Source organism: Vitis vinifera, chromosome 9 (assembly GCF_030704535.1).
Source record: "Vitis vinifera cultivar Pinot Noir 40024 chromosome 9, ASM3070453v1".
Taxonomy (NCBI): Eukaryota; Viridiplantae; Streptophyta; class Magnoliopsida; order Vitales; family Vitaceae; genus Vitis; species Vitis vinifera.
The window spans coordinates 17,851,430-17,873,430 of NC_081813.1; the positions used below are offsets into that span (position 1 = coordinate 17,851,430).

A 22,001-nucleotide genomic window follows, 5' to 3' on the forward strand; every position below is an offset into this window, starting at 1 on the left:
TTATAAAGAAAACGCTTCCAAACACTCTCCCACAACCACATTCCCGTGTTGAGTGTAAACCTAATTATTCACTTCCTCATGGGTAGGAAGCAATCTTTATGATGTTAAAATTTAACCCAACGTTCTTTTAAGTTCGTCAAATTTGGAAATACTGATCAATGAATCTTGATTCTATAGATAAAACAGTGAATTTTGGCTGCCCAAATTAAGTCATAATTGGGAACTTTTGGTTGGGAAAAATGATGAATTGATGTAAAAATGAAAGAAGTATATATTCCCTTGCCTTGGACTGGTAGGACATCACTGAGTTGATTATCTTGCAAGTTTAAGATCTTCAAATTGCTCATGTTAGCAAGTTCTGAAACTCAATCAAAAGAGATATGTAAGAGAATTAATTAAACATGCACACATAGGCATACACACAAGACAAGTGGCAAGAAAAATTTATGGACTTGTTATTGTAGAGTGTCCCAGTTTCATAAAATTTCAGTTAAACTTCTAACTAATCATTAAGAAAATCTTATTGAGAGATTCTTGTAATCGGGGGTTTATATTTCTACAAATAAGTTTCCTTTGTTTTTTTTTGTAGGTTATTGGACAATTGGTTTTGAAGGTGAAGAGGGTTTTTTTGAACAATTTAAAGGTTCTCCCAACACATAATCTTTCCTTAAAATTTCTCAATGACTATGAACTTCTTTTCCAACAACCTTCCAACAAAGAATAAAAGTTACAAGCAAATATGAATGCAACAACACTCTCCTAACAATTTATAAAGGCAAGTCACATGTAAATGCTTCAACACTTCCCAAAATGAATTCATAAGAACAATTATCTCCCTAACTCATTTCCATTTATTACTTGATATCATTAACCAAAATGAATAAAACAATTATTAAATTCAAGATATCTAATGAATAATCACACCCATTTCAACTTATTTTTCTCTCATGCAACATATATGTCCAAGTAACCAATGATATCAAAAACTGAAAGTAAATCAAAGAATAGAATGAAAGAAAGAGACAATGACACCAAATTTTAATGTGGAAAATCTTCGAAGAGATAAAAAACCACGGGCCTACAACTGATCGAAAATGTCTATTATGAAGAACAATAAATCCAAAGTCTCCAAGTCTTTGAAAATTGCCAATTCTGCATAAAAATGAAAATAAGACAATGCAAACTGAATGGGAAAGGATGAAGATTTCTTTAAATTTATGTCAGTACAAACATACCTTTAGTAGGAAAAGGTCCTTCTAAAGCGTTGCTGCTAAGCATCAGATTCCGAAGCGATGGTAACACAGCCAATGATTGAAAAATGCTCACTTCAAAGTGGTTGGCATCAAGATCCAAGGTCTTTAGCTTTTTCAATTTTGAGAGCCTTCGAGAGTCTGTAACAGAAAGCTCGAGTAAAAAGAATTAGGTGTTAAAATTCAAATCTCAACACGACAAAACAAAACCATAGCTGGAAATCATCTCAAGAAGATGTACTAAGCTGATGACTAGAAGAAAATCATAGCTGTTTTTGGTGCTGCTCATGCCAAAAAACAGGTGACATTGACATGGAAAATTTACCCCCTCGTTAATTACCTTGCATGGGCGCTGAGGCATTGAATAAATTGGCACTCAGATCCAGCATCTCCAAGTTATTAAAATTTCCTAATTCTGCACATATTAAATTTAAATAAGAAATTAAACACAAACATGTCCAAACTCCTGAATATATATATAAAGTAATTAATTGAAAAAAGAACATGCCTTCAGCAGGGAATGGCCCTTGTAACCCATTGTCGGAAAGCTTGAGATTCCGGAGGGATGGAAGTTTACTCAGTACACGTAACATGCTCCTGTTGAGGCTGTTGTCACTAAGATCCAAAGTCTCTAGCCTTTTCAATTTTAAGATGTTTTCAGAACCTATAAGAAGATGAGCATTGACATTTATTAGAAACTAATTACACTTGATATATATATATATGCTCTACCAAAAACCTTGACACCCTTTGAAGTGCAAACTGGATCACCCTTTGAGCTACATGCCATACACGTCTGGGACATCGCTTATGCCCTTCTAAGGTAATGATATTTGATGCAAAGCAACAAATTTAATGTAATCCTTTCTAATCCTCGTATGCATGCCTACGACTTATCATAACCTTAACATTTATTTTTTATAGTCATGTAGCCCATGAATTTGTCCTTCAAATTGCTAGCATTGAATTAAGTATGCAGGTAAACTTCTATTTTATTTTGTATTTATTTTTATTTTTCATTTTTAGGATTAGCCGGTTTACCTTTCACTGTTTGAGCTGCATCGAATTTATTCCCACTTACATCCAATATTTCCAAGTTGACCAGGGTAGCCAATTCTGCCCAAAGAAATATGGAAGTCAGGAAATGCATGCATGCATACATACTAAAGAGAGAATAAATATTAAGAATTTTTAAAGGAACGTAATAAGAAATACCATCTGGAGGAAACCATCCTGAGAGTGAATTGTATGATAGACTTAAGTTCTTTAAGGAAGTGAGTGTGCTCAAATATGGAAGGATGGAATTATTTAAACAATTGGAATCCAGCATTAAAATCTCTAGCTTTTTCAGCGCTGACAGCCTTTCAAAACCTGCAACTGGAAGTATTAAACATACAGCATGCAAATAACCAAGCCACTTCTAATGAGAATTCACAAAACCTTTCTGCCAACATCCATCCTTTCCAATATTGCATTCGTAATAAATAAAATAGGGTTATTGTCAAGGTAAATAAATCTAACTCAACTAATGCATCAATCTAGAAATTCTTCCATTGTTCAAAGGATTTAATTTCCAATATTTTTCTCTATATTCTTTTTGCTGTTGTTGAAGAGAATGTCCATTGAAAATAATGGAAGAGTGGAGTCTAACTCTTGGCCATTGATATATACAAGTCTAGAAATCGAAATAAAGGACTGAAGATATTTATAATTGGGATTGGTTAAGTCTAGGTCTGTTGCTTAATACCCGTTACATGTCCAATTGAAATTGATCAAGTCCAAATTAGATTCTGTGGGGGAAAAATTAACCATCTTGTCTTCTAGAAATAGTTTACTGATACCCATGTAACCATCATGCATGCAGTAAGAAGTTTTAATATGGATTAACAGCCATGTACAATATGAAAACCAGAAGCCAAAAAGGAATTTAAGATAAATCCCAAGCAACCCAACTTTGGGCTCACATCACATCCAATTGATCTTACACCACAATTTACCTGCACCAACAAAAGCATTCTGAAGGAAAGGTTATTGAAATATGCCCTTACTGCAAACACAATGTCCTTGTACTTCCTATTTTGCACTGGGCCTCATTAATGAGAAAAACTAATGAATATAGCTAGTGGCAACAAAATCTTTATCACTACCGTGGCTATTGAAACTTATGCTTTATGTGAATACTAATGCACATTCCTTTGAGATCTCTAGTTGCAAATTTATCTTGATCACTCTATTTAAAGTTATAAATATGCAAATCATACCTGTTGTGTAGAGCAAATGACACAAGTTTCACTGTGTGCATGGTTAATAAGAAATATCTATACATCTTATGATTGAATATTTGATGTGAAAAATAGTGATACTCATAAAGCCAATTTTGAAATATATCTCTACCTTTATTTCTCCAAACACCTCTCTCACTCCTAGCCCAATATAACAAAGACAAGTTTATATGTCAAGCCTTTGGTCACTTGCATTAGAAAATTTTTTAGGGATAAACAGTTAGTTTATACAAAACTTATATATATATAGTTTTGATAGTGTTTTTGGTGATGTGTTAAATATTAAAAAGCAATTTCTGAACAAAAGCATCTATCAAGTACTAGTACAAATTAAGTTTATTTCAATGATTTTATTAATTTCTAAGAGTGATTTTAAAACTTTAACTAATATCTCTTTCTTTCTGGAAAGTGCTTTTAACTCCAATAATTACTCTAAAACAGATGTTAAATTTACAACAAATTATTAGTAGTGAAAGTGTCATAAGCATGTTTGAGAGTAGATGTATTTTTTAGAGACAATAATTGCCAATACCTTCAATCCACTTTGGATGTAAAACATTCCTTTTTCTCTTTCTCCCCTCTAAGATGTAACTCATAGAATTGATTTACATGATAGCTCAATTTCACCAGCCATGGCTGTCTACTTGCTCATAGAATACTCCCCCAGGTTCTTAGTTTCTGAAGAAAGAACCCCTAGGTTTCACATGGGGTATTCATTCATCTTTGGATGTTGTTGGTATAGACTATCAATCAGCATAGGATGAAGAGATGAAGATATCTTATTCAGGCAGCTGAATAATCTGAATCTGAATCTGAGTTGTTTGAAGATGGTTTTGGGCAAGCCCACAGAAAAGGGAAAGGGAGGTTGAAAGATGGGTTAGAACAAGGCACATAGGAAAAGAGATAATGTCATTCATGAAAGGGACTATGTTGAAGTTGGGAAGACAAAAGTCCCATTTGGTCAATGCATATTGGACTATACTTCTAAGAGAAAACATATATTTAAAAAGAAAAAAGGCTAGTGACGAGCATTACTCAATTTTTGAAAAATGATGTCTTTACCATCACATTCAGAAATGTGATTGATGGAGAATGATGATATCTGCAACATCATTGAAAATTTCCTCTATTTCTAAGCATATGAAAAGTGGCCCAAATAAGAATTTTTCTTCATTCAATCTACTAAGTCATCAAACGGTTCACCTTCATTAAAGATTTGACCTTTTAAGAACTATGAACTCATAAAAGGTTCAGGAAACCAATAGAAAATATGTACAATCGGGATATTTAGCAACAAGAAGGAAAAGGATTGGATGGAGAAACTCTTTTTGGGTATGATAGAGAAAGAAAATAGAAAGAAAAAATAAAACTAAAGAAAAAGTGATAGAAAATAAAAAGAAAAAAATAGAATTAAAGAAAAAAGTGATAAAAAATAAAAAGCAGATTTATCGTCAATAAATTATTTTGTATTTTTCATAATAAAATCAAGAGAAAATCATTTTTATTAATATATATATATATTTTCAATCTTTTCACCAATCTTGAGGAATTCTGATCTATTGTTTCCTATAGTATACCCAAGAAAGGAAATGGGCTTAGGACATCTGATGTTTGGATGTAAAACATCACCACTTGCAGCTCAAGAATCTCTTTGATGCTAGACTTTTCTAATGTTTAAACAAAAAATCATGTTATACTTAATTTCCTCCATAGTATTGAGTTTTGATGATAATTATCATGCAATGTTGGGACTTAAAACCCTTCAAAAATATTTTTCAACTTAAAAAAAGAAAAAAGAAATAAGATGATCATAATTTTGTATTCGCTAAATCTTGTTAGATATACGTTCTTTTCTTTTAGTATTTGATATTATTTATTGACCAGGGTTCCAAAGGGGTAATATAAGAAAAATTACTAATTTGACCTTTACCCCAAGTCTTAAATTTGGTTATTTACTAAATTTGCCCTTTGAAGGAGAAGAATGGTTGCTAATGTGGATTATTTTAAAAATGTGATTTGAGGACATGTACTGTGCCTAAGAAGAAAAAGTAAATAATTTTTTTTTTCCTTTTTATGGCATACCTTGCATACCTTGCATATCTTGCATATCTTGCATGAAGTCAAGATCTGAGTGGTAACAAAAGATACCTCCAAGATCTAACATTTTCAAGTTCCTTAGATTTGCTAACTCTGCAATAAATAAAAAAAGGAAGATCAATATTTTATTACATAAAAAGCTATAGATAGTAGCATCTAATAAATCTTAGTGTTATTTGAATAACTGCATTTTAAACAACATAGTTATTCATCTTCGTCTTAAGAGCAAAATGGTATTGTTGTCTTATATAGAAGACGAGAACAAATAACACTCACAACAAAGAGATTTTACATGGTTTGTGAAGATCACCTATATCCATAGGAAAAGAATTCACAAGTGCTTCTTGAGGAATCAATGAGATATTACACCTCCTATCTCTTTCTTTAATACAATAAACAGGCCCATTGATAGGAAAGAAAAAATGTTTGAAGATAAAATTTATAGTTTATTTATAAAATATGAACCTTAAAGAAGATTTGTTGCTTTTTGAAAGAGGCAATTACCAATGATATTAAGTCAATATGTCAAACCACATTTGGCAAGGACACATCTAAAAAGGTCTTTGGCAAAACTTAATATTTATTACTTAATGATTTAAGTTGATTTTGAGCTAAATTAATTTTAAATTATTAACTTAAAACTTATTACTTAATTTTTATTTTAAGTATTAAGGTTATTTGGTAAAGTTAACTAAAAATTTATTCTACATCATCAATTTGATATATTTACCCTCATTAATTTTAATTAATATTTATTTTTATTAATTGTAAATAATAAATTTGTTTTATTAAACATCGATTTTTAAAGTATTATACATATATAAGATAGATACAAAAAATTTACAATAAAAAATGAGTCATAGATGTGGAGTTATGGTTGTGAAATATACTCTCATTAACATGGACAAATATGACAAAAAGGATTTGAAATTAAGAATAAGTTAATTATTTTGACTTAGTACTTAAAATTATTTTTAACTTAAAGAAGTGACATTAAGATATTTTATGAAACATGTTTAATCTACTCAATGACAAAAATTAAGCTATTAAATCATATTAAGTCTTTAAGTTGATTTGCCAAACAGTCTCTAAATCTTGAGGCAGAAATCATATATTGTAAGTGGACCTTCAAAGAGAAATAAACCAAATGTTTCAGTTGAAAAGGAGGAAACTAGTTATCACTAGTATAAGCTTAAGCAATGGAAATGTATATTTGTTTACACACTTTTGCTTCAATGATCAGTATTTCGTTTCCATTCATAACCTAGTGATATTCTAGATTGATGTGAAGATTGTATTCTTGAACAAGGAATTTGACGAGGAAATCTAAACCAGGTTGTGTATTACCTAGAATGGAGCAAAAAAAGTGTACATGGTAATTAAATACTAATATGGATTAAAGCAGCTTCATAGATAGTGGCATAATAAATTTGATAATGTGTTGATATCTAATGGATTTTTTTAGTGATGCTTATGTAATTATTGAACACTTGTAGAGAATGTGTATTATTATTTTATTTTATTTTTTTGTACATAGATAATATTTTGATCGTTTAGACTAGCTTAGAAATCATGGAAGACAAAATGAAGTTCATAAGGACTAAATTTGACGTGAAAGATATAGGAGATAACAAAGTGATTCTAGGAATTAATACTAGTAGAAAACTTAATGGGCTAATACTCTCATAAGAACATTATATAGAGATGATTTTATAAGGAGACTCAAACTCTATAAATGCAAATTAGTGTCTACTTCTAATGGTCTTAGCTCACAGTTAAAGAAAAATACAAAATAAAGTGTCTATTCGGGAATATTTTCGAAAACATTTCTCAAAAAAAAAAATATAGTTTTAAAAATAGTGTTTTCCAATTTTTTTTATTTAGAATAAAAGTATATTTAGAAACTTATTATCAATGTGTTTTCTGTATTTTTAAATATTTCTTAAGAATAACTTTTATTGTAATTTTTCATTTTCAAACATTCTCCATGTTTGGACAATTATTATTTAAAAGAACTACTAGAAAACAAAATAGAAAACTAAAGTGTAATACTAGAAAAAAACCCTATTTTTAGAATGAGCTTTCAAAAATTTGTTTCCTATTAAAAAATTGCCAAACACTCTTTTGAATCTAAATTTTTTTTTTTTTGTTTTTAAGAATATAATGCTTTATATAGAGTATTAAGCATTAGAGGTGTACTATTGACTATATATGGACTATGCTACAATGGATTTCCTAGTGCTAATCAAAGGACATGGTGATACTAATTGGATTATTAATTTATATGAAATGGAATCCACTATTGGCTTCATCTTTATTCACAGTGGTGGAGTAGTTTCTTGGAAGTCCTCTGAGCAAACTTTCTTTTGTTTTTAAGAACATAATGCTTTTTATATAGTATTAAGCATTAGAGGTGTACTGTTGACTATACAAGGACTATGCTAATATGGATTTCCTAGTGATAATCAAAGGACATGATGATACTAATTAGATTATTAATTTGTATGAAATGGAATCCACTATTGGCTTCATCTTTATTCATAGTGGTAGTGTAGTTTCTTTGAAGTCATCTGAGTAAACTTTCTTAACTTTGTCAACAATGAAGGCCTAGTTTATTGCCTTAGCATTTGAGGTTGAGTAGCTTATAAATTTCTTAGAAAATATCCCTATATGGATAAGATTACATTTTTCCCCCTAATTTATGTATCATAGGACTAGACAAATTGTCATTCCAGATATAAGTAAAATTAAAACTTACATTTAAGGCACAAGAGTGTACAAACTACTTAAGATAATAATTATATCATTAGATTTTATGAGATAAAAAGTAAATTTGGTTAACCCTCCAACCAAATCGCTCTAACTGAAAAAGTAATAATTGAAAGATAAATCAAGTGGAATATAACATGCCAACTATAAATCAAAATTGATGGTAATCCAACCTTAATGAAAACAAATCCCAGGAAGTAGGTTTAAATAGGTATAATAATAAGTTACTTGTTGATTGTGGAACACATTATTAGTTATTTATTATCAAGAGTCTTCCCTATGATGGAGATAATGCATATCATACACTAATTCTTAATGAATACCATACCATACACTTTGATAAAAGTCACTTTATATGAGAATAGAAATGAAACCACTTCCTATACGAGCTTAGACAGTTTCTCTAGAGCTTTCATGAACTTTTGAGTATGTTGTAAAGCTTTAACACCAAACCACTAAGAACAATAAGTAGAGAAAACACCATGGGTGATAGGATCTCTAATGCACATTAAGGAATCCTAGTTTCTTAGAAATTTAATTTTACCAAATATCTATGGTTCGAAGGTCATATATATCCTAAGGCATGTCCATAGCCCATAAGTATCAAATCAAATGCATTAAGTTGTTGTAAAAAAATCATAACATTTTTTAACTTCTCACTACCCTTAACTTACCCAATCCACTCATCTATGGTAGATTGTTGGAAATTGCCTAAGTTACTCTTGTCTTGTCCCATATTGCTTGGAAAGAGAAACTTAAGGATGATTAGTTTGTTTATTCACTTCTAATGCACCCATGAATTCAATTCCAACCATGAATTAGTGCAATCACCTTAACAAGAATAACTTATAGTTGTATTCTAGAGAATTAAAAAACTCTTTTGTTGATATTTGGAAGTTAGTTTTGTTGTATCCTATCTAGAGGATAGAGTATCATTCACTAGATACAATGGGAATAAGTCAATTGGTGTATCCTTGAGGTTGGGATTGAGCCCCTAAAAGTAAGACATGATGTAACAAAGTTAGACTTCACTACCCTTAGGTTATCCCTTTTATGCATTGACATTGATTTGAGCATTCAACTCATATCTCTTACATTGTACATGACTTGGGTGCATTAGAAGTGCACAGAGGATACAAGTCTTAGGTTCCTTGTAAGTAGATAAGTTGTCTACAGTCAATTCATGGATTTAAGCAATCTAGTAGAGACTATAATGCACTACCTTTTAATTGAAGGGATGGCTTGTCTTGGTTGTCGGGATGGGTTTCCCATGGTGAGTGCACTAGTGTATGTGATGCATATTTGATAAGACCTATGTTGAATCGTGATATAAGGCTACCAATTATCATGATTCACCAAGCTACTATACTACATAAACTCTCAACCTTAAGAGGATATTGAGCTTGTGCTAAAGTCAATAGAAGGCTTTGACCTATGGGTGAGACCCTAAGGTGGTCATATATGTTGGGATTAAGCCATTGAGTCAGATTTGACTGTTCCCCTTCTATCCCTTTTATGCATTAGCATTGATTTGAGCATTCAATCCATATCTCTTATATTGTATATGACTTGGGTGCATTAGGAGTTGCACAAAGGATACATGTCATGGGTTCCTTGTAAGTAGATAAATTATCCACAATTAACTCAGGGATGTGGGCAATCAAGTAGAGATTGTAGTGCACTATGTCCTAATAAGAGGGATGACTTGTCTTGGCAATTGGGATGAGTTTCCCAAGGTAAGTGCACTAGTATATGTGATGCACATTGGATAGGACCTACGGTGAATCATGACATAAGACAATCGATAGTCATGATTCACCAAGCTACTATACTACATGGACTCTCAACCTTAGGAAGATACTAAGCTTGTGCTGAAATCAACAAGATACTTTGACCTATGGGTGATCCCCTAAAATGGTCATATATCCCTAAGGATTGGGTCACTATTGATGGAGGTTAGTAGCAACAAGTATTCTCAATAGAGACGTCAAGATATCTCATAGGTTTGAGACAATGTCTCCTTGGGTGATCTAAAGGATATGTGATCATGAAATCTGTAGCAATAGTAATTCCTTTAGTAGAATTTGATATATGCTTCTTGCAAGTAGAGTTTGTTAGTTGATCACATAATAAGTGGGATTTTAAATTCAAAGATTGGAAATAATTTTGATAAGTGATAGAACTACCATGTTAGGATTATGAACACCAATTCATGGGGGTCTATATGTAGTGTATAGTAGGTCATTGACTCGAGCTTTGTCTCATTAGTATTTACATAGGGTATTGGAGTGCAGTTGATTTTCTGTAGTAGGATGTTGAATTAACTTGAGAATTGGATTGGGAGAGAGTAGTACTCCAATAGGTCTCGATGGTCCTCGCTTTGAGCTCATATACCATGCTAGCATGGTTTATGAGGATTGAATTGACTCTTGCTTCATTCTTATGCATAAGGATGTGTTGGTAATTATGCAAGGTTGCATAAGGAATAGTAAATAATGTCTTTGGATTGGGCTAATTGATTAAGTAGATGACCCTATGTGGTTAATTAATCAATTAAGATCCATTTTGGTTTAGATTAAGTGACCTAAGCCTATGTGGACTTCAGCCACTTAAGCCTAGTAGGGAAACCTTATAAATACACCTTTATGAGGTTAGGGTTTTTAGATGGCTTTAGAAAGTCATCTTCCACTTCTAGAGAGTGAGAGAGGGAGAGAGAGCCTAGGTTTCCATTCTTCCAAAGCCCACACTTTGGAGTGCTAAGATCATGGTTCAAGTCATCAACAGAAGACTTTGGGTGTATGAAACTTCCAGAGCATTCATACACATTCTTCATTGTGATAAAACTGATCTGAGAACATTTAGATTGCAAGTATGAGTTTTAATCTCTAGATTTTTATTCTAAAATGGTTTTAAAGCCATTTTTTTGTTGTGTTAGATCTAGAGATCCCTAGGGATAGATGCATACACCCTACAAGATCAAGGACATGGGAAAAGAGTAATTCAAGGTTTCTAGTAATATATGCCTTATGGATTGGGTCATTGTTAATGGAGGTTGGTGGAAATAGGCATTCTTAATAAAAGCACCATGATATCTCCTAGGATTAAGGTAATATGTCCCATTGGGTGATTAAGAGGATATATGATCTAGAATATTATAGCCATAACATTTCTTGAGTGGAAATGTGACATATGCTCCTTGGAGCCAGGATTTGCGAATTGATCATATAATAAGTGGATTTTTTAATTCAAGGATTGTAGAGATAATATTGATAGGTGATAGCATAACTTTGTTAGATTACAGATTAGTTCATAGGAAGTGTGCATGCAATGGATAGTAAGTCACCGACTTGAGCTCATCTCATTGTTAGTCGCATAAGGTATTGAAGTATAGTTGATTCTCTTTAGTGGAATGTTGAATCAATTTCTAAATTAGATTCTAAGGGAGTCTTATGGTCCTAGTGGTCCTTGATTATAAGCTCATATACTAGATGGCATAGTTTGTGAGGGTTGGATTGGCTTTAGGTTCATTCTTATACATAAGGTTATTTTCGTAATTATACAAGATTGCATAGGGGATAGTGAACAAGGCTTATAAATTCGGCTAATTGATTAATTAGATGGCCTTGTATGATTAATTAGTCAATTAGGACTCATTTTGGACTAGATTAAGTAACCTAAGCCTTGGTAGGTTCAAGTTACTTAAGCCTATTAAGGAAACCCTATAAATTGCCCCTTAGGGGTTGGGGTTTCCAACTTTTGGAGAGATAATTGTCTTCTACTTTCAAAGAATTAGAGAGAGGGAGAGAGCCTAGGAGTCTTTCTGTCCAAAGCCCACACTTTGGAGTGCCAAAATCATGGATTGAGTCATTGGGCGGAATATCTTGGATGTACGAGACCTTTAGACACATTCTTCACCATAAAGAATTGATTTGGGAACATCTAGATCCAGAAATTATTACTATATTCTCTAGCTTATTATTCTAAATGGTTTTTAAAGACATTGTTTTTGCTAGAATAGTTTCTAGAGAAGCATAGCTAGATTTGCATGTACCTATATGATTTAGGGTATGGGAATGAAGTAATCCAAGGTTCCAACCAATTGGTATCAAAGGCCTAAGATAGGTTTTTGTTTGTTAGATCTTTTCTAGGGTGTGCTAACTTTGTTTTGCAAGGCTTGTATTTCATCTCATGGCCATAGGGATGAATATATGAGATAATTAAATTTGTGCATGAGTTTCACTTGATGGTTGTAATATGATGATTATAATAATGTTTGGTTTGTTTGTTTTCTAGAATGGGTTGTAAGCTCTATGTTTAGGAGCATACGATTTTCCTTGATTGCAAAAATATTGTTTTTTATTAGATTGATTGTAAACTCCTTCAGAGGAGTGTATAGGTTTTTTTTATTGTAAAAATAAGTTTTTATCAATCTTATAACCTATCGAAGGCAAGCAAGCAACCCAAGACATCAATCATGAACATCATGACTTCCACTCTAGTTAAGATAAGTTTTTGGTAGAGAAAATAGTTGGAATCTACCAAATAAGCAGCCTTGGATGTGAAAGAAAGGGATGCAATGCTCGAACACTAAGATAAACGCTCAAGCGCCTTAGGCGTTTGAGCAGTCACTTATAGCGCTTGAGTAGCTCATGCAATCAAGTGGTGCTTCTAATGGTTTAAAAAAAAAAAATTTGGGCATAGAGTTTTTTTTTTTTAGTACCTAACCCTTTTTTTTGGTTGCAGGATTATTTTGGTAATTTGGATTTTCATCCAAATTTAATTACCAAATATGCAACAACATCCCTAAGGCCATGGGAATTATTCTTTTAATTTCTTTTTATGCTTGATATGCTATTTTGGTATAATTTATAGCATGTGAATATTTGGGCATGCTTTAGGTAAGTGAAGTTTCACGTTATTTTTTTTTTAATTGGATAACTTATTAAATTGGAATGTGTTAGTCATTAGGAAATCTTTTATTTTAGGAAAAGACAAGTTGGAAAGGTATATAGGATTTATTTTCTTCAAGGAAGTAGTTTTTATTTTTCTAAGTCTTTATAAAATAAGATTTTTCCTTTTATGCATAAGGTTCTAATTTAAAGAAATAAGTTATTTTTGGAAATCCGTGATAGATAATTCATGATTAAGAAAGCCTACCAAGATATTTGTTTAATTTTTGAAAAGTGATTTTGGGTTTTTCTTAAGAAAATAATTTTTCATGAGAAGTTTTTTCCAATGTTATTTTTCTTTGAACTAGTTATTGTTAAAAGGTATTGCTGTTCCTTTTTGGATTATCCATTTGGTTAGATAGGTGGTTCTTTTGGCTTTTCCCTCCTGAGAGAAGGAGAACTACATCTATCATTAGTCCTTCTAGTTCTCCTTCTTTGAGAAAAGAGGAAACCGTTTAGTCTATGGATAATATAAGGATAACGGAATAAGAGAGTAATTCTTTTAGCACAAAAGTCTTTGTTTAACAAGTAAATAATGAATTTGGAAGTTCTCATGATATAGAATTTATTTTAAGAAAGGTTACCAAAATCACTCAAAGTCTCTTTTCAAAAGATTAAGTGGGAGAGGGCTTTAACAAAACCCATGACCTCCATTGTTGAGCCTATCTTGATTCAGTTCATCACCACCCTACTGGTGGGTTGGACCCTAGGAATCAAGGGATATGGAGTTTCCTCTAAGACGAGACTAGATATGTTTCTAGTGGGAGCAACCACCTCACCAGTGGGTTTCTTACTTTGTGACATTGATAGTTCAATGACTATGATTATACACTTAACTTGTGATATGAAGTGGTAGAATCACCCACCATAGTCCCATTTGCATAGTCCATGGACCAAATGAAAGGTATGTTGATCTTATCTTTAGATACCTTTGAGGTTAATGTAAGAAGATGCCAAAAGGAACTCCCCTTAAAGATCATACAATTCATACGATCAAACTCTTTAACAAGATGGAAATCCTTGAAGCTGAGATCAATGAGGAAACCCAAGTTGACATGGTTTTAGAGACCTTAGTGGATTCTTTCAAACAATTCAAGCTCAACTATTATATGACTAAGATGGAGACGAGCTTAAATGAACTAATAAGAGAACTCCACGTTGGGCTTGAGTCCCTAAAAGCAAGATATAATTTAACAAAGTTAGACTTCACTGTCCCTGAGTTATCCCTTTAATGCATTTACATTGATTTGAGTATTTAGATCATATCTCTTACATTATACATGACTTGGGTGCATTAGGAGTTAATAGAGGTTGAGTACACTGGTGTATATGGTGCATGTTGGATAGGACCCATGATGAATCATGACATAAAGCTATCAATTATCATGATTTTCCAAACTATTATACTGCATTGACTCTCAATATTAAAAGGATATTGAGTTTGTGCCAAAGTCAACATGTGGCTTTGACCTATGGGTAAGACCCTAAGATGGTCATATATTCCTTATAGATTAAGTCACTATTGATGAAGGTTAGTGGCAACAACTATTCTTAATAGAGGCACCATGATATCTCATGCGATTGAGACAGTGTGTCTCTTTGGGTGATCCAAAGGACATGTGATCTAGAAGACTATAGCGATAACATTTCCTTTAGTGAAAATTTGACATATACTCCTTGGATCTAGAGTATGTAAAATGATGACATAATAAGTGAAATTTATAACTCAAGGATTTGAGAGATAACCTTGATAAGTGATAGTAGGTCACAAACTCAAGTTCATCTTGTTGTTATTTACATAAGTACTAGAGTGCAGTTGACTCTCTTTAGTGCAACGTTGAATCAATTTCTAAATTAGATTATGAGGGAGCTAGTACTCTTATAAGTCATACTGGTCCCCGTTTTAAGCTCATATATCGTGATGACATAGGTTGTAAGGATTGGATTGGCTTTAGGTTCACTCTTTGCATAAGGGTGTTTTGGTAATTACATAAGGTTGCACAGGGGACAGTGAACAAGGTCTCTAGATTGGGCTAATTGATTAATCAAATGGTCTTGTGCGATTAATTAATCAATTAAGACCCATTTTGGGCTAAATTAAGTGATGAAATCCTTAGTGGTTAATGAACCTATTAGGAGAACCCTATAAATACCCCCTTAAGGGTTAAGGTTTCTAGTTTTTTGAGAGATAGTTGTCTTCCACCTCTAGAGAGTTAAAGAGGTGGAGAGAGCCTAGGAGTTCTCCTTTCCAAAGACTATACTTTGGAATGCCAAGACCATGGATCAAGTCATTGAGCGGAAGATCTTGGGTGTACAAGACCTTTAGACCTTTCAGACATGTTCTTACTATGAAAAATTGATATGGAAACATTGAGATCCAGCTATGATTAATGTCTTCTCTAGTTCATTATTCTAAATGGTTTTCAATGCTATTGTGTTTGCTAGAATTGTTTCTAGAGAAGCCTAGGGTAGATTTGCATGAACTTATATGATCAAAGGTCTGGGAATAGAGCAATCCAAGGTTCCTAGCACTTGAGGGTGAGAAAAATCTTTTGCTCACATTTCAAAGTCAGTTGTTGTCAATTGTCAATTGGTTGTTGTATCCTTGGAGTTAGAGTATGTGAATTGATCACATAATAAGATCTGTAACTCAAGGATTAGAGTGGTAATCTTGATAGGTAATAATACTATCTTATTATATTATGAACACCAATTCATGGGGTGTCTAGATATAGTGGATAGTAGGTCATGAACCTAAGTTTCATCTTGTTATTATTTACATAAGGTATTGGAGTGTTGTTGATTTTTTATAGTAGGATGTTAAATCAACTTTAGAATTGGATTGTGAGAGAGCTAATACTCTTATGGGTCCTAATGGTTCTCGCTCTAAGCTCATATACCATGCTGGCATGGGTTATGAGGGTTGGATTGACTATAGGTTCACTTTTGTACATAATGACGTTTTGATAATTATGCAAGATTGCACATGAGATAGTGAACAAGGCCTTTGGATTGTGCTAGTTAGTTAATTAGATGACTTTATTGGTTAATTAATCAATTCAGACCTGTTTTGGGCTAGATTAAGTAACCTAAGCCTTGGTGGGCTCAAGTCACTTAAGTCAACTAGGGAAACCCTATAAATATATGCTTAGAGGTTAGGGTTTCCAAGGTTTTTTTACCGTTGTCTTCCACATCCATAGAGAGAGATTGAGAGCCAAGGCATCCTCCCTTCCATAGTCCACTCTTTGGGGTGCGAAGGTCATGGTTTGAGTCATCAGTTGGAAGATCTTGGGTGTACGAGACTCCCAAATGCTTCAAACACTTTCTTTATTATGTGGAATTAATTAGGGAACATCTAAATCACACATAAAGTTATCTAAAACATTGTTCTTCTAAATATTGTTAATAAAAATTATATTTTTATGCTTCCATTACTAGGATCTAGAGCCTTAAGGAGTGTTCATATACCTAACCTAAACCTAGGATAAGGAATGCAAAAATCTAGTGTCCCTTATACCATCAATAGTGATCTAATTCATAAGGATATATGAACAAATTAGGGTCTTACCCATAGGTAAAAGCCTCATATCGACTTCAACAAAAGCTTAATACCTTCTCAAGGTTGAGAGTTCATATAGTATAGTAGTTTGGTTAATCATGACAACCGATAGCCTTATGTCATGATTCACCATATGTCCTGTTTAGTGTGTAACCATACACTAACGCACTCACCATGAGAACCTCATTCCGATGATCAAGACAAGTTATCCCTCCAATTATGAGTTAGTGCACCACAATCTTTGCTAGATTGCCTAAATCCATGAATCAATTGTGAAGTACTTATCATCTTGCAAAGAAGTCATTACTTGTATCTTCTATGCAACTCCTAATGCACCCAAGTCATGTACAATGCAAGTGATATGAATGCTTAGATAACTAATTAATGGATAAGGGATAATAAAGGGAACTAGAATCATAAATAAATAAATTTATTGATAAATCTAAAATCTATTATATTATGTCATGTTTTCAAAGGCTTTATCCCAACATATGCGATAAGGATGCTCCTAGATTGATCCAATTTAATTAACCCAATCTAAAAAGACCACTCGTAAGATCTAGTTCAATCTTACATTTTTATCAAAACTCCCTTATGCACACTTAGAAATTATAAACCCATAATTCCCTTAAACAACTGTGCCACCATGATTTAAGAGCTCGAATAGGGACCACTAAGACTCATAGGGAAATATTGACTCTCTTAGAATCCTCAACACTCTACTAAATAGAGTTAATTGTACTTTAGTATCTTATGATATTACAATGAGACAAAGCTCAAATTTATGACCTACTATCCATTACATGTAAACTTCCCATAAACTAGTCTATAATTTAATGAGGTGAGTGTTGTCATCCTCTCAAGTTTGCCTCTCTAATCCTTGATTTTCAAATTCTCCTATTTTGTGATCCACTAGCATACTCTAGATCACAAAGAACATGTATCAAATTCCACTTAAGGAATTACTACGTTCATAGTTTTCTTGATCACATGTTCTTAGGATCACCCAAGGTAAAACATTGTCTCAATCTTATGAGATATCATGGTGCCTCTATCAAGGATATCTACCGCCACTAGTCTTCATTAATAGTGACCCAACCTGTAGGGAATATGTGACAACCTTAGAGTCTCACACATAGGTTAGAGCCTCATATTGACTTCATTAGTACATACTCAATATCTTCTTAAGGTTGACAATCCATGCAATATAGTAGTTTTGTGAATCATGACCATCAAATAGCGAATTTCATGATTCACCATAGGTCATATTTAATGTGTCCATACATACTATTACACTTATCATAGGACAACCATCCTGATGACTAAAACAAGTCATTCCTCCAATTAAGAGCTAACTATAATCTTTGATGGATTGCCCAAATCCATGAGTTGACTTTGCACAACTTACCATTTTGCAAGGAACTTAGGACTTGTAGTTTTTGTGCAACTCCTAATGCACTCAAATTATGAAAAATGCAAATGATATGGGTATGAATGCTCAAATAACCAATTAATGCAAATAAGATGGTCAAGAGAACCAAAATTATAAATAAATAAATTTGTTAATGAAATTAAAATTTGTTATATCATGTCATGCTTTCTAAGGCTCCATTCTAACAAGGAGCACTCAAGCACCCCAAGGGACACTAAGGCATTTGAGCATAATTTTGTCTAGTATTTAAGAAATTTCAATTCTGCCTTATTTCCTCAATCCAATTTGGTACTTAATTATTTTCAAAATTCACCCAAGTCCACTAAGGTTTCCTTTAAGAATAAATATGCCTAGCTACACATTTTCACAATTTTATGCCCTAGAATTAATTTCATGTCATCATTTTTCATACTTAATCCAATCTTTCAAAAGTAATACTTTTGTTCATTGAGTTTGTGGTAGCGGATCACATCACTTGAAGTTGTTGAGCATATTGGTCTTGAGTCATAGATGTGAGGATAAGTGTAGGTTTTGTGAATATGGGTCTCAAGTAGAGTAGTGTTTACTAGGTAATTATGTATACTTCTAGAACTAGTGGCTTAGCTATGTGTCTATTGAACCTAGGGTTCTTACATCTTTTAAGTTTGAGGGAGACTTTATAGGTGGTCTTCGTGTAAATCACATGTTTGCCGGTATGGTTGGATGTTCTTGGATTAACTGATTAAAAATATCCTTATAAAATTTAAAAATTCTAAAATATTTAAAATTAGTATTTTGGGCCAATATTGAAGGGCTACCTATTTAACCCCACTAGATAGTTTTGTGATATAAATCTCAAACTTTCATGTGTGCATTATGATAGAGGGCCTTTCACACACTACATCGGGACAGTCTCAAGGTGGTAAGCTAATTTTCATGGACAGCGGAAAGCACTCCTCAACACTTTAATTCTCAAGGTGGTGAGTGTTGACTTTCTTTTATGTTTCTAGTTTGTTACATGTTGTTCTACCTCCTATTCTACTGTTTTCCAACAGTATTTTCCACCCATTCTAAGGAAGGATTGGAAAATGGCGACTCTTATAGAACTAATGAATTAGAAGGCGTACAATTTAATTAGTTCCATTTACTCTTTCTTTCTAAGTATCACACTACATCCAATATACTGTCATTTTCTCATTGTACCTAAAATTTCTCATATAGAGATACTTCAACAAAATGATTTTTGAGGAATGTAATGCTTTGGGGCCAGTGCATATATAGTATTTAGTTTCATCACTAAGCCAAATATTCCTCGGCTCAAGGAAATTAAACCCCATTTCATGATTCAAACCTGGCCTTTAAGCTTTTGGTTTTCTTTTGTTCTCTTCCTCTCTCTGTGGCTGCAAACTTCCCATAGGCAATCCAGAACTAAATTCAGAATCACTTTCTTTCAAAGAAGAAAAAATTGGTCTCTCAAAAACACTTTCTTGCTCTCCTCTAGAAACTGCACCTAGGATTACAATTTCCCAACCAAACCATATGAAAAGAGGATCTAAATAAATTTCACAAATTTTTTACCAACAATTGCAGTGAAAATTCAGTGATTTCATTGGAATTCAAGCAAAATAAAGATACAAATTCTATTGACCGCTAATTTACAAGGCTAACCAAAGTTAATATAAGTCAATAATTTCAAGAAGCAGAGAGGAATGTTTCACTTAAGATGTATTGTCATTTTTCACTCTTAATGGAAGACATACCTTTGATAGGAGATGATGATTCTTCCAAAATATTTGTTTCTCTAAGGGTCAAAGCCCTCAGAGATGTGAGGGTGCCCAAGGATGGTATGATAGTCTTGTCGAATTGATTATCTTGAAGGTTTAGAATTTTTAACTTTTTTAAGCTTGACAACTTTTCAAAACCTACGAGAAGAAGATGAGGATTGTTAGAAAATATTCATGAATTTTGCTATATATATCAAGACAAACAATAATAAAAAATAAAAATAAAAATAAAAATTGATAAAATAGTATATTTTCATTATGTTTAGCTAATGGGGTCCTATTATAGTATTGAATGTACTTTTTCAATAAAATTGAAAAATGTCACCAATAAGATGTTGTCACATGTACAACTCAAATCTTATTGCTTTGTACTGAGTCTCATTCGTATGTACCACATATAAGGTCTCATTACTTTGCATCCTGGTTCATCCGAATCTATCCTAATCCTATTTGTTTAAAATCAATTGAGAAGATGTTCGATTCAGTTAGGGGGTTATGATGAGTAGAGGTTGTAAATCTTAAAAAAGGAAAATTAGATTAAAAAGAAAAATTAGATCACCTTGTACATAAATGAATGAATATAGTTTATCTTACATTGACTTAAAAAGATAAAAAAAAAAAGAGGTTCTAATGGTCACTAGGAAAATGCTAGTTTTAATATCAATTATTGACATATTTATAATAATATTTGATCATCACTTTGTTATGTAATCAAATGCTAAAAAATAATGGTGCATGCAAATATTAGTAAAAATATTTTAAATGTTTGTGAGTGAAACTTATAAATAGTGGATATAATGCTCATATATTACACATGCATGACTTGATTTTGCATGAGAGTAACAAAGATTAATGCATAGGGATGGAGAGAATTTTGACGCAATAAAAAGGTCTAGTGATACAATAAAATTGATGGATCAAATGCAATTTGAGAAAATGCTACATATATAAGAGTTGTCAAGCAGTAAAACTAATGAACCAAGCACAATTTGAGGGAATATTACAGAAGAGGGAATCCATACCTTCAGTCTCAAGACAACCTTTGAACCAGTTTCTGGACAAGTCAAGGCTTGTTAATTCTTGGAAAGGACGGAACAAGGAGGTGTTTAAGGACCATATCCTGGTATAAATGCGAATTAGGCTAGAACTCTCCTCAATTTGTCTTATATTGCCGAGGGAGAGTTCGTTTACACGGCCTGTAATGGAGTTGCACTTAACTCGCTCCCACCCACAACAATCACTCTCCCTGTCATCAACCCATGAGCGGAGAAGTCCGTCAGCGTCTTCATTGTTGGATTTCACAAACCACTTGAATTCTAAGAGGCCCATTCTCTCCTCTTCCAAACAAGCTTTGTATCCATTGATTTGGAGCAACACTATCAACACCAACATCAAATGCTTGGATAAAAACCACTCCATTGGAATTAAAAAAAGAAAAGTTATCCCCTTCACCTTTGAGACTTTGGTTTCAAGATCTCTGTAGCTGTTTTGTTTATATATAATTGCAATATTGTCCAGGCAGAATGCGTTCGGGATTTCTCAAAAGTGTCCACCATGTGGAATTTCCATGAAGACTTTTCAGTTGTGGACGAACAGACCCAAGGACTGAGGTCCAAATTCCTTGTCCAAACAGTTTTTAGCATTAAATGGCCAAATTATTGGTCGCATTTCATTGTGGATGAATGGAGGACATTTTAGTTGACATTACATTCCAATATGGGTCAATTGGCATCATCAGGGAGCGTAGACAACACTCAAACTGGGTCCTATCATGTGGAATTCTTCATTCCGTGTGGAATTTTCAAGCAATTGTGGGCACATACATCCTTATGATACTAAATGGTTTCTAAAGAATTTGTGTAAGTCTCCAAACCCCATCATAACTTATTTCTTTTCACAC

General features: G+C 32.9%; 1 protein-coding gene across 1 annotated transcript; it reads right to left on the minus strand.

Moving 5' to 3' along the window:
- Positions 1-1,078: 1,078 nt before the first annotated feature.
- LOC100253471 (receptor-like protein 13) lies at positions 1,079-21,628 on the minus strand. The gene is made up of 9 exons (XM_059739591.1): positions 21,124-21,628; positions 20,078-20,239; positions 5,624-5,722; positions 2,466-2,621; positions 2,292-2,366; positions 1,759-1,914; positions 1,591-1,665; positions 1,236-1,391; positions 1,079-1,152 (listed from the first exon to the last, which is right to left on the minus strand). Exons 1-9 carry the CDS (start codon positions 21,518-21,520, stop codon positions 1,079-1,081), a joined length of 1,350 nt encoding a protein of 449 aa, XP_059595574.1. The 5' UTR covers positions 21,521-21,628.
- Positions 21,629-22,001: the final 373 nt, after the last annotated feature.